The sequence below is a fragment of the Malania oleifera genome, chromosome 2, assembly GCF_029873635.1.
Source record: "Malania oleifera isolate guangnan ecotype guangnan chromosome 2, ASM2987363v1, whole genome shotgun sequence".
Classification (NCBI taxonomy): Eukaryota; Viridiplantae; Streptophyta; class Magnoliopsida; order Santalales; family Ximeniaceae; genus Malania; species Malania oleifera.
In genome coordinates, this window is record NC_080418.1 from 96,071,838 (window position 1) to 96,084,985 (window position 13,148).

Below are 13,148 nucleotides of genomic sequence, written 5' to 3' on the forward strand. Positions count from 1 at the left end.
ATCAATAGAAATTTTATTAAGTTCCATTCAAATCTAGAGTCCAAAATTTATATTGATTACAAGCAAAATTAATTTTTACCAATCAGTACAAGATTTTGTTATAATATCTCATGATCAATTGAATTTTTCTTATTGTTATTTAATATATCTTAAATTTTAATGAATGCTGAAATTTAATGTCACACAAAAAAAGAAAAAAAAAGTTCTTGTAATAACTATCCTGCTCTACTAATTTAATAGAATTTTCCAAGTAGTTATGGACTGGTATCATGTAGATTAAACAGATTAAGGTACAGAATCCACGGACATCATACATAGAGAACAATTGTTCCATAATTCCACAACAGAGAGAGAGAGAGAGAGAGAGAGAGAGAGAGAGAGAGAGAGAGAGAGAGAGAGAGAGAGAGAGAGGTCTAATGGAATTTGAGACTGGTCAAGACGTTGTTGTTGACGGGGTCAGCCAAATGATCCAAAAGGTTTTGGTAAGGGCCAACTCCGGTGACCAGTCCCTGCACAAAGTACCCCAATATTGCCAACATCGCCAGCCTCCCATTCTTCACCTCCTTCAACTTCAACTCCTTCATCGACTTCTCATCCTTTCCGAACCCCAGCGGGTTGAACAGCGGCCCACCCGGGTACACCGGGTTTCCCGACCCGCCCAAGTACTTCTCCAGCCCCAGGAAATACTGCTTCCCCAAGCACCCCGGGTTCACCCAGTCCTGGAATCTCCTGTGCTCCGCAAAACCCATCAGCGCCAACTCGAACACGAACAGCGTGTACGGGTCCGCCCAGTAGTTGTAGGTCCCCGCCGGCGGAATCACCCCGGTCTTGAACCATGGAAGGGCCGTTTCTGCCGGGATGAGGCCCAGCTTCCCGAGTATCTCCGGCGCTATGGCGCCGACGGCCCCCAACATAGCGTAACGGCCGTTGATGACCTCGCCGTAGGCCAACCACTTGGGCTCGATGAATCCTCCTGTGCCTTCCGGGTCGGACAGGCCCAGCGGATCGAACCCGTAGTCCCCTGGTAGGCTGTAATTAATTTTTTTTTCCCAACAATATTCGAGCGCGGAACAGTCATCAGATTCGTAAAAATCAAACAATTACTCAGCCAAAAAAAAGTAAAAAAAAAGTGATTATTTAGATGCGTTACCTGCCGTCTAAGTAGGAAAGGCTTTGCTTGGATGCAAACCAGAGAGGTCTGTCTGCTCCTTGCTGAAAAGCACAAAATCTTTCCTTATGTTAATGGGTTTTACAGTACAGAGAGAGAGAGAGAGAGAGAGAGAGAGACCTTAATGGGAGGAGTAGAAGCAGCCCTGACTACAAGGGATGACGACCTCCGTGATGAAGGGGAAGAAGGAGAATGGAGCAGTGGCCTTATTCCCCCTAAAATTTGCTGTCTGGCGGTGTCCACTGAAGAAGTTAGAGATGACGAGAGCAAAGCTTGCGTCGCCATTTTTGCGTTAGCGGGGGGCGGGAGAGAGACAGAGAGCGCGAGAGAGATTTCTGAGAACAATGGATGATTGTGGTCACTGAGGAGGGGGAAGTAATAACAAAATTCAGCAATTCACTTCCACGGCCGAAATTAACAAGGAAGGAAATTGAGTATATGAGGACCCAGTTAATGAGCAGCTAACTAGTAGGCCAGTAGCTACTTGTGGGCGAGGGAGCACCGGCCGGTTCGTGGTGGGTGGTGGGCAGTCCTGACGGTACGTGGCGGAAGTTCCAGATGAGATTAGGATCTCCGTTATCCAACCAGGATATTACACGTGGCAACAAAATCTCGACAGCTGAAGTGAGCTTCTGAATCTTTCTGCCACGTGGCAACCCTCACATCCATGCAATGCGAGGCTTAGAAGGATGCAATAATGGGGCTTTCAATATATCTGAAAATTTTGATACATAAAAAAGAGAATTAAATAAAATAAAGTCATTCTATTCCTAAATGTTTTTATACAACTTTTAAAAATTTTATTTTACTTTTAAAACTATTCATTCTTAAAAGTAGGGTGAAAAATGTAATACAAAGTATACAAAGTTACAATAATTTAGAAGAGTGCCAAACTATTGCAAAAAGGTTTTTATTATTCCATATAATAGAAAATATGATATAAATTTATTTTTTATTATAAAATTCAAAAATATTAAGTCTTTCTCTTGATTCCATATTAAGAACTCCGGAAAAATTTTGCATGTTTATTTACTTTGTGACAGTACATCTTCTTTTTATGATGATTCTATTTTTATTGGTATTGATACCAAGTTTGACTGACTTGTTTTGACTCTCAATATGTTTGGTAACTAAATGAAAATCAAGTAAAAAAAAAACTAAATTATTGGTTCTCTAAGTTACCATTTTGGTTTAGAATATAGTCACCTTATTTTAATTTTGAAAAAAAAAAGGATCACCTTTTTTAAAAAGAGATTAGGTTCGAGAGCAGCATTGTTATTGACTTTTTGAGTTTGATCCCTATTTTGATGTTGACAAAGCACATGTATTTTACGTGTGTATTTAATGTTTAAACAGGTTTATATATTAACATGCACATGTCATAAAGAAAATGGAAGTCAGAAAGAACTTAAAGAGCACATACTCCTAGCATATTCCATGGAGAACATGAAGAGTAAAGAAGAAGTTGTGTTCATCTTTTTTTGTACTGCATTTAATCTGTGGGTCTGTAATAATTTAAATGGTCTGTTATAATGCTCTGCATGCATGATAGAGATGAATGCTCAATGACCATAAATTGACGCATAGGAACCAATACCCTTAAGATAAAATGTCACAACTTATTCACTTATGGTTGAAAAAGTTCAAGGGCCAAAATGGATTTAACGAATACTTCGATTGACGCTAGATTTTTTGAGCTTAATTTAAAAGCTTAGACCTTAAATTGACCTTAAGTCCCCAAACACTTCACGAAAGATCCCCTATGAACTCAAAAGTAATACCTATGTGAACAGGAGTGTCCTTCTAATCAAAATCAAGACCTAACTTAACTTTAAAAGAGCTTTGGGCGACCGACTAGAGGGTGTTATAAATGCATCAATCGACCAAACTGGTAAAAAGTCAATTCTTTGACTTAGCTCAGGCGACTGACCCATATCTGAACTAAATTTCTACGGTCGAACGAAACTTAGAGCTATCTCTTTTTACCAGCCCCGACCGACCAAACCTCTAGGTCAAAATCACCCTGAGCAACCAAATAGCAAGAACCGGAAGACCGAATCCTAAACCGGGTGATTGAACCTACGAAGGTTTGGTTTTTCGCCGTGGCTCGGCCGACCGGTCCTATTCTCAGCCAACCAGACCCAATATGAGCTTTGTGTCTGTTCGGGCGACCAACCCTATGAACCGGGCGACCAAACCTCTTGGGTTCATGAAAGTTAACTTCAATAATTGGGGTTAAAATTTTAATTAAACTTTTTAAAAATATCTAATGTGTCCCCAACGACTATTTTTTGAAAGTATTCTATATATACCCCTCATTTGTTTTTTATTAGAAGGGGATTAGCAAATTGATTAACAAAAAAATCCTCTCAAATTTTTTATACTCTCATTTGCACATACTTCATTTTTTTTTTTGAAGCCTATTTGTCCATACAATCTCAAACTCTTATTTGCAAAAATCATTTTGGAATAGAGAGTATCACTTTCCTACACTCCTCGCTTGCAAATTAATTGCAAGATTGAAAGGAGGTTGATCTTTATTGTGGGGTGCATTTTCATACACTTGTTTTAAGTTTATACTCTCATTTTTCTATACTTATTTGAAAAACATTTCCTGAGAGTTAGCTTGGTGATTTGCCCTATATTATTTTCTGATTGATTTGCATTAATTCGGAAAATCATTTTCTTGCTTTTGATTCTTTGCATACTGATTGCAAGACTTGAAAGCTTGCATTTTATCTTTGATAAATTTTTGCAAGCTTAAACCCCAAAACATCTATTGTGCTTCATTCTTGAGAAATATTATTGAGATTGTTGGCCGAACGAAGCCTTCATATCTTGTTTTGATGGTAACAAATAAAGGATGGTTTAACTAATTTGTGTTCAAGTGATGAGATTTTAGGAACGCTAAAATGACAAGTTCAAAAAGATAAAGAAAGAATGACCAAAGATCACCAAGTGCTTAAAGTCGTACTATATTTACAAAGTGATCTAGTGGAAGCTCAAGGAGACTCAAGATAGTTAAAGCAAATATAGCTCAAAGAATGATCAAATTCAAGGAAAAAGAAAGGAGATTCATGAAGACTTCAAAGATAAAAAGAGTTTTTAAGTTTTAGGAAACTTCATGTAAGTACTTTAACTCTAAATATTATTTTGGATCAGATGAAGCTCATTAGGGGGTAAAATGGATTAGAGACCTTATTTTAAAAACCTCGAAAAATATATTTTAGATGTAAGAAAGATAGAAAGTCAAGAGTTTTGAAAACTAAATAGAAAAATAGGTTTTATGTTTGTCCAGGAGACTGAAGTAAAAGTTCAGGTGTAACGACCTGCTTATTTAACCATTTTTTTTTTTGCATGATAATAAAAACCATTATAAAAAACCTAACAGATCATAATTAACCTGAACCCGTGGGTACCAGGGATACATCAGAAATTCAACATGGAAGCCTAAGCAGTAGAAAACATAAAATCATATATATGAGATATTACCATTGAACACAATACTAGAGTTTACCACACCTATTGTATATATCCCAAAACAATCAAAACCAGCCCTAGGGTCGTCACCCAAAAATCCATCTGACCCTAGTCAAAGACTTACCCTTTAGATAGGGTAGGACTAACGAACTCTAGCGTTGCAGAGCTTTATCCACTTTCTTATCAGGGGCTCCTAAAATTTTCATATAATTTGGGGTGGGACACCTCTCAGTAAGAAAAATAAACTAATACCAATGTGTGGCAACATAAGTATTTTTGTGTTATACATAAAACCATACATAAACATATTCAGTGAAACTGTATGTATCATATTTAGGATCATATCATGATAGAACTTACTGGATTTCCATAAACATAATTCATCTCTTATGATAATAATACAAAAACAACCCTGGAAGGTTAGCTAGTTGGTGTCATGTCTTACCCCCACATGACTGGGTTATGTGGCCCAAAGGTGGGACCTGGCAATGGCTGGCCGACCACTGCCAAGTCAAAATCAAAATCTGTAAGTACGATGGGTGTGCCAGACCTGGTTCGTACACCAGGGGCGCCAACACTACCATAAACTACATCGACTATCCATCCTCACGCTGCCCCGTATGACAGCGATAACACTAACGTCATGATGATCATGATCACATAACTATGGTACCGTGCTCGTGTAAGCCTAAACCAAGCCAACCAAGTTCTGATAACATATAACATATTTCAAATTGTGATACATTACTATTTTATAATAATAATTGTAGAAATCAATATCATTATATCACATTTCATAGCATAATATGAAAATCTTCAGCCCTTACGCCGATATTTTGTATTTTATTAATCATGGCCCGTACGCCGTTTCACATATTAATCAAAAGGTTTGGCCCGTATGCCGGCATATCATATAAAAGGCTCAGCCTGTATGCCGGCATATCATATAAATCTCGACCCGTACGTCGGTATATCATATAAAAACTCTCGGCTTGTACGCCGGTATATCATATAAAAACTCTAGGCCTGTAGGCTGGTATATCATATAAAACTTTGTATCATTTAACATTTACCTAGAAAACAATAATTCATAATAAATTCTACTCATGCCACACAAAATGGGTATTACACATTAAAAACATATCATCATTTACAACAGCATTTCCCAAACATAATGCTACTATATATATATATATATATATATATATTTATATATATTTATATTTATATATATTTATATTTATTTTCCTGAAATTTAATGCTGTAAGATTATACATATATTTTCATAAAAACAAATAGCTTAGTTTATCCCCTTACCATACTTTTGAAAAGCCCCTAAAGTATATCAGTCCTACACTCGCAGGGTTCCCCATTCAACACCCCAAAAACAACATCTCCCAGAATAAAACTTCAGTATTTTCTTGACTACTACAATTTCTACAACTGTAGAAAAGTCAAATACTGAATAGAAAGCCTTACCCTGAATCTGGGATGGAAATCAACTTAACCCCACCAACAATCCATTCCAGCAGAGTTAAAGAGAACTTTCCCAGGAGTGTCGTGGTGGTCTCAGATCATCAAACCGGCAAAAGATCGACCCGAAATCCTAGAGAGAAGGAGGGAAAACCAAAAGGAGAGAGAGAGAGAGAGAGAGAGAGAGAGAGAGAGGAAGGTATTTTGCATGAAAATCTATTTAAAAATTGAGTTTGGGGCTATTTATACACTGACCTTCGTCAACGAACCATGTCACCTCATTGACGAGGTCACGAAGGAAGTTCGTCGACGAACGCTTGTTCTTCATCGACGAAATTCAGAGATGTGAAGTAGCCTTTCGATAACTTCTCGTCGACGAAATTTACCCTCGTCGACGAGCCCAATATGCCACTTTGTCAACGAACGCAGAGGCCTGCTATTCCTCCTTTTTAAATTTCCATTTCCTCCCTCTTCTATTATTTAAATACTATAATTCCTCTGGGTCACTACATTAGGCGCCTGAAGAATTTCCTCAGGTGATTGAAGATTAAGTACAAGCGCCTGAAGATTTTTTTGAAAGAATTCTAGCTAGGCAATATAGCCTCAGGCAATTGAAGTTGGACCTTTGGTGTCAAACCCCATTTTCAACAGAAAAAATAAAACAATGGGTTGAAGGCTTAGGCGAATGAACCTATAGTTCAGGCAACTGGACCTCGATAACAGCCAAATTTTTTAAATGTTTTGATTTCAAATTTAAATTGCTTGCGCCCCAAACTTTCTAAAATTTTGGGAGACACTCCAAGTTATCTTGGGTAGCACGAATTTGACTCTTACTAAGCCTATAAATACATGGTTTATGAAATCAAAATTTAACCAAGAATTGAAAAACATCCCTCAAAGCTCTCTTGCTCTCAAAGCTTTCTTACCTATTGAATTGCTGCTAATCAACTGAGATTATTCTGAGTTACTAATTTCTTCTCTGAGCACAAGTGCTGAGTTCTTGACTCTTATTAAGAGAAGAATATCGGTGATATAATTCTTGAGTTTCATTCTTCATTCTTTTGATATTTTGATTGAATTATATTAGTGATTTCATATTGTACTAACCAGTTCTATCTGACAGCATTCTTTGTACACACATATTTGATCTTCTTCTTGTAGTTTTTGACGATTCAAGGTTGTTTGGATCATTGGCCCAAGCGTGGGGTATCGCGTGGAGAGGAGGCTCTACCCTTAAGGAGGCTTGTAATGGTTTGTTCTACACGGAAAAGAACGATATAGTGGAAACCTTAGGTAGTATTGGCCTAAGGTGAGGACGTAGGCTAGGGATAAGCCAAACCTCATAAAAAATCTCGGTCTCACTCTTAACCTTTCTCTTTATTTTCAGCATATATAAATTGTGTGGTGTGTGGTATGTATTCAAAGTGCAGGAAGCCAAAACCGAGATTTATAAGACTTTTGACTTAAGAAAGTGCATTGATCTTTGCGGAAACCTTAAAGGGAATACATTGATCGTTTGTGGAAATTTTAGTTGAAAGAAAGCAAACAAATTTCATTCTTAACATGGCTTGAATCAAATATCCACAGGGCTATAACCAAACTCTGCTTTGAGTGTTTGGAATAAAAAAAAAAAGTGTTGCAGCTTGTTTATTGTGTTTGTTTGGATCATTTGTTTGTTATTTGCTTGTGTTGATGTTCAGTGTGGTTTGTGGATTGGTTAAACACCTAAGCATTATTGTGTGATTGATAAATTAACAAAAAAGTTGTGAATTCATAAATAATTTATAAAGAAAATTTTAATAACCCAATTCACCCCCCTCTCGGGACTATACCTTAACTTTCAATTGGTATCAGAGCCGTGTTATAAAAAAATCTTAAAAAGAAGTTATATAAAAATCTAAATGGCACACGTAGGAATAGCTCCCTTTAGAGAGGGTCAATCCTCAACTAGACTGGCCACTAATCTTCTGTGGACTCAACTATACATTTTGGAAACAACGAATGAGAATTTATCTTCAAACCATGGATTGGAAAGCTTGGAAGGTTGTCATACATGGTGATTTAATTCCTAAAAAACTAGTAAATGGAAAATAAGTTCTTAAGGAGAAAAAAACATGACTGAAATTGACCATAAAATGTTACAAGTAAACTCTAATGCTATAAACTCCTTATATTGTGCTCTTGATATAAATGAGTTTAATAGAGTCATGGCTTGCAAAAAGGCAAAAGAAATATGAGATAAACTTGAGGTAGCCTATGAAGGTACTGTTGATGTTAGAGATAATAGAATTGATATGTTGACTAGTGAATACGAAGCTTTTAGGATGAATTCAGATGAATCCATCGCAAACACGTATACTAGGTTTACGCGTATCATAAACTCCTTAAATGCTCTAGGGAAAACTTATTCCACTTATAATATGGTACGTAAAATCCTTAGAGGACTTCCACCCATTTGGGAAACAAAAGCCACAGCCATAATATAAGGAAGAAATTTTAAAAACACCTCACTAGATGAACTCATAGGATCACTTCTCACTTATGAGATGGCTATGAAAGAAAGGAATCTTGAAAGAAAAAATAAGATATCTATAGCTCTTAAAGCATTTAAAGAATGCTCAAGTGAAGAAGACGATGACACAAGTGAATTAGATGATGAAGAACTTGCATTTATCACTAAAAGACTTGGAAAATTCTTTAAAAGAAACAAGAAGTTCACTAGAAAGTTTAAAGGTGCAAAACCTAAAAAAAGATAAACAAGTAGAAAGGAAAACAAGATTATAAATGATCCTCCTACTTGTTATCGTCTAAAAAGGTTGGACATATTAAGCCTTATTGTCCATAGCTCAAGAACGAAAAGAAGAAGAAGAAAACTGCAATGAAAGCTACATGGGATGATACAAGATCAAGTGAGTCAGAGAATGAATCATGCGAACAATAGATGGCCAACATGTACTTCATGGCACACAATGCTAAGGTAAATTCTTATTATAGTTCTTCGGAAGACTCTAGTAATAATTCATGTGAAAGTATGCCTTCTTACAAATAAATTCAAGCGGAACTATTTAACTTGCGCAATAGGTTCATCAAAGTATCTAAGAGAAACATAGCCTTAAAAGAACAAAATGAGAATCTTAAGAATCAACTGGAAAGTTCTAAATTGGCTGAAAAAGAAAAAGATTCTCACTTTGATGATGAAATGAAGAAAATTAACAATATGTCTCAAGAATTAGTGAAATCACAAGTGAATAATGATAGAAAGAAAGATCTAGAAATAAATGATCTCAAAAGTCAAATTGAAGATAAAGAAAAGATCATTTACAACTTTACTAGAGGAAAAGAGAATTTTGAGAAGATGGTTGGACAACAAAGGATGGCTAATAATAAAGAAGGAATAGGTTACAACGAAATTACAAATAAAAGAAAGAAGAACTTATTCATGGAATACTTTGTAAAAGAAACAAAACACTATGCAAGTACATACTCTATAAATATACAAGAACATACTACTTGTTACTTGTGTAGGAATAAGGGACTCATAATATTTAATTGTCCACTTGAGAAGAAATATGTCAAAGTTAAGAATGAGTGGAAAGTAAACACTAAAACTAGACATGATTTAATAAGAATTAAAAAGATTTGGATTTCAAAAGTAACACCATAAATCCTTCCTTGCAGGTATGTTTTAGGACTACTCCATTAAAAGAAAAATGGTACTTGGACAGCGGGTGTTCAAGACATATAACGGGAGATAGAACAAAGTTCACGTCCCTAGTTCAAAAAGATGGAGGATATGTGACCTTCGGTGACAATGTCAAAGGTAAAATCGTCGGTATAGGTAAAATTGGTAAAGAATCCTCCCTTACTATCGATTATGTTTTGTTAGTTGATGGACTAAAGCATAATCTTTTAAGTATCAGTCAACTTAGTGACAAAAGTTATGACATAATCTTTAAGAAAGATAAGTGCATAGTTCAAAATCCTAGAAATCATGAAATTCTATTCACAGCCTATAGAATTAACAATGTGTATTGTATAAATCTTGAAAGTTTAATTTCTCAAGATGTAACATTCTTGGCTGCCATGAGTGAAGCCAGTTGGCTTTGGCATAGAAGACTGGACATGCATGCATGGATCTTCTATCAAAACTATCTAAGAAGAATTTAGTCAAAGGTTTACCAAATATAAAGTTCATTAAAGATAAAATTTGTGATGCTTGCCAACTTGGAAAACAAATCAAGACAAACTTTTTTTTTTATAAAAAAAAAAAAGAAACATATATCAAATAGTAGACCCTTAGAACTTATTCACTTGGATTTGTTTAGTCCTACTAGAACTCAAAGTTTAGGAGGTAAGCAATATGCCTTTGTAATAGTTGATGACTATTCTAGGTTTACTTGGGTATTGTTTTTATCCTCCAAAGATGAAGCTTGTAATATGTTCATAAATCTATGCAAGAAACTTCAAAATGAAAAAGGATATAATGTTTCAAACATAAGAAGTGATCAAGGTAGATAATTTCACAACAAAGATGTTAATAATTTTTGTAATGAACATGGAATTAGTCATAATTTTTTAGCACCTAGAACTCCAAAGCAAAATGGAGTCATTCAAAGAAAGAATAGAACACTTCAAGAAATGGCAAGAACAATGTTAAATGAACAAAATCTACCAAAATACTTTTGGGCTGAAGCGGTGAATACCGCATGCTATGTAATCAATAAAGTGTCAATAAGATCAAAATTAAATAAAACACCATATGAACTTTGGAAAGGAAGAAAGCCTAACATCTCTTATTTTCATGTTTTTGGATGTAAATGTTATGTATTGAATGATAAAGATAACTTAGGCAAATTTAATGCAAAATCTAATGAAGGGATATTCCTAGGATATTCATTAAAAAGTAAAGTCTATAGGATATACAATAAAAGAACTCTTACTATCTTGGAATCAGTTCATGTAACCTTTGATGAAGAGAGTCCATTCAATAAAACAACAAAAGCTGAAGAAGTTCAAAATACTCAAAAATTAGAAGACTTAGAAATTGTAAAAGCAAAAGAAGAAGAAAATGAAGAAAAATCAAATAATGATATTGTTGAAAACACTGAATTACCAAAAGAATGGAAATATAAGAAATCACCCAAAAGAACAAATAATAGGAGAACCATCAAGAGAAATAACTACAAGATCCTTTTTGAAAAATTTATGCAATCACTATGCCTTCTTATCTCAAAATGAACCAAAGAATGTAGAAGAAGCTTTAAATGATGATTCATGGATAATTATCATGCAAGAAGAATTAAACCAATTTGAAAGAAATAAAATATGGAAATTAGTTCCTAGACCAGATGACCACTCAATAATTGGAACTAAATGGGTAGTTAGGAATAAAAGGGATGAAAATGGAATTGTAGTTAGAAATAAAGCTAGACTTGTAGCTAAGGGATATAACGAAGAAGAAGGGATAGACTATATGAAATATTTGCTCCCGTAGCTAGAATGGAAGCAATCAGGATGCTCTTAGCCTATGCATCTCATAAAGAATTTAAATTATATCAAATGGATGTAAAGAGTGCCTTTTTAAATGGTTATATTAATGAAGAAGTATATGTAGAACAACCTCTTGGCTTTCAAGATATACAAAAGCCTGAATATATGTACAAACTAACTACGGCACTATATGGTTTGAGACAAGCCCCAAGGGCTTGTTATGAAAGACTTAGTGGATTCCTACTAGATAAAGGGTTTTCTAGAGGTAAGGGTGATGGTACTTTGTTTATCAAATCTAACAAAGATGACTTGCTCATAATCCAAATTTATGTAGATGATATTATTTTTGGTGCAACAAATGGTAATCTATGTAAAGAATTGGTCAAATGTATGCAAGAAGAATTTGAAATGAGCATGATGGTTGAGTTGAACTACTTCCTAGGATTACAAACTAAACAAGCTAAAAAGGGAACCTTTATAAGTCAATCCAAATATATAAAAGACATGCTTAAGAAATTCAATATGGAAAGTAGTAAGCCCATAGGGACACCCATGATTACTTAAATAAGCCTCGAAAAAGATGAAAAAGGGAAACCGGTAGATATGAAATACTATAGAGGTATAATAGGAAGTTTACTATATCTAACGGCAAGTAGCCCTGATATAATGTTTAGCGTTTACATGCATGCACGTTTTCAATTAGCACCTAAAGAATCACATCAAATAGTTATTAAAAGAATTCTAAGATACTTAATAGGAACAATGGACTTAGGTCTTTAGTATCCTAAGGACACCAGATTCAAAATGATTAGCTATTCGGATGCTGACTACGTAGGGTGTAAGATAGATAGAAAAAGTACTAGCAAGACTTGTCACTTTCTAGGAAAATCACTAGTATCTTGGTTCTCTAAGAAACAAAACTCCATAGCCTTATCCATAGCTAAGGCTGAGTATGTTGCAGCTAGGAATTGTTATGCACAAACCCTATACATGAAACAATAACTAAAAGACTATAACTTAGAATACTCCACCATCCCAATCAAATATGATAATACAAGTGCAATAAACATTTCCAAGAATACAATATCACATTCAAGAACAAAATACATTGATATAAGACACCATTTTTTTAGAGATGATGTTCAAAAAGAAGACATATCACTTGAATTTATAAACTCAAATGATCAATGGGTAGATCTCTTTACAAAATCTCTCTCTGAAGAAAGTTTATATCCATTAGAAAAGAACTTGGGTTGTTACATAGTATAGAAGTGAGTTAGGAAGATTTCAGGTAAAGAATAAAGAGAACTTCAGAAATTTGAGGACTTCAGGCAACTGAACTTATAGTTCAATCGCCTACACAGAGGCTCGAGAGCCTGAGCTTTCGACCTCAGCGACTGAAGTGCTACTGCCTGTTGATATTCACCTTAAGAAAATATTCAGCTGACTAAGCTTATTCTTCAGGTGCCAAGCCTCCAATACTTTATATATTTTAGCGCGAAACCCTAATCTTTTCAGATTTCAGGCTCTTGAACCC

At 35.1% G+C, this 13,148-nt stretch overlaps 1 protein-coding gene across 1 annotated transcript; it reads right to left on the minus strand.

Moving 5' to 3' along the window:
- Nucleotides 1–251: 251 nt before the first annotated feature.
- On the minus strand, nucleotides 252–1,694 carry LOC131148819 (photosystem I chlorophyll a/b-binding protein 3-1, chloroplastic). Its single transcript, XM_058098749.1, has 3 exons — nucleotides 1,289–1,694; nucleotides 1,151–1,212; nucleotides 252–1,029 (listed from the first exon to the last, which is right to left on the minus strand). Exons 1-3 carry the CDS (start codon nucleotides 1,451–1,453, stop codon nucleotides 414–416), a joined length of 843 nt encoding a protein of 280 aa, XP_057954732.1. The 5' UTR covers nucleotides 1,454–1,694; the 3' UTR covers nucleotides 252–413.
- Nucleotides 1,695–13,148: the final 11,454 nt, after the last annotated feature.